Source organism: Gregarina niphandrodes (assembly GCF_000223845.1).
Source record: "Gregarina niphandrodes unplaced genomic scaffold scaffold00915, whole genome shotgun sequence".
NCBI lineage: Eukaryota > Apicomplexa > Conoidasida > Eugregarinorida > Gregarinidae > Gregarina > Gregarina niphandrodes.
Window position 1 is genome coordinate 1 of NW_011646187.1, and position 609 is coordinate 609.

At 59.0% G+C, this 609-nt stretch overlaps 1 protein-coding gene across 1 annotated transcript; it reads right to left on the reverse strand.

Moving 5' to 3' along the window:
- Positions 1 to 84: 84 nt before the first annotated feature.
- On the reverse strand, positions 85 to 447 carry GNI_242720 (Gag-pol polyprotein; the record flags this gene model as incomplete). The annotated part of the gene is made up of 1 exon (XM_011136470.1): positions 85 to 447. A coding segment is annotated over one exon (363 nt), but the record flags the coding sequence as incomplete, so codon positions are not given.
- Positions 448 to 609: the final 162 nt, after the last annotated feature.

Genomic DNA, 609 nt, shown 5'->3' on the forward strand with positions numbered 1-609 from the left:
CCATGTTATTCTTCTCTCCCGACNGGAACTCTAAGGTGAAGTTGAACCTGCTGAGCGCCAGCGCCCAGCGGACACTCCCTTTGTCTACCCCACAAGGTAGCGTAGGTTGGCGTGATCTGTGCGTAAGGTAAAATGATGGAGCGCTACGTAGTCGCACCACTTCTCTACAGCCCACTTGACGGCGAAGAGCTCCCTCTCTCTCGTATCCCACTTTCTCTCCGCGTCTGCGAACTTCTTGGACGCGAACTCTAACGGGGCCTCTCTGCCCTCTTGCACCTGCTTCAACACCGCGCCAATGCCAACCTCTGAGGCATCTGTTTCGATGACGAGCGGCGCTCCTGGAACCGGCTTGTGGAGCAACGACGCCCCGGCTACCGCCTGCTTCAGCCTCATGAACGCCTCTCCTCGAGCATCCGACCAGACGAACAGCCTGCCCTTCTTGAGCAACTCGAACAGTGGGGCAGTGTACTCGGCGAACCGCGGGATGAAGGGTCGTAGGTACCCAACGGCTCCCAGGAAGCTCTGCAGTTCCTTCCTTGAGGTGGGGGCGGGGGCATTGAGAACGTTACCTATCTTCCTCCCCTGGCACGNTAGCCCTTGCCGCCCAAT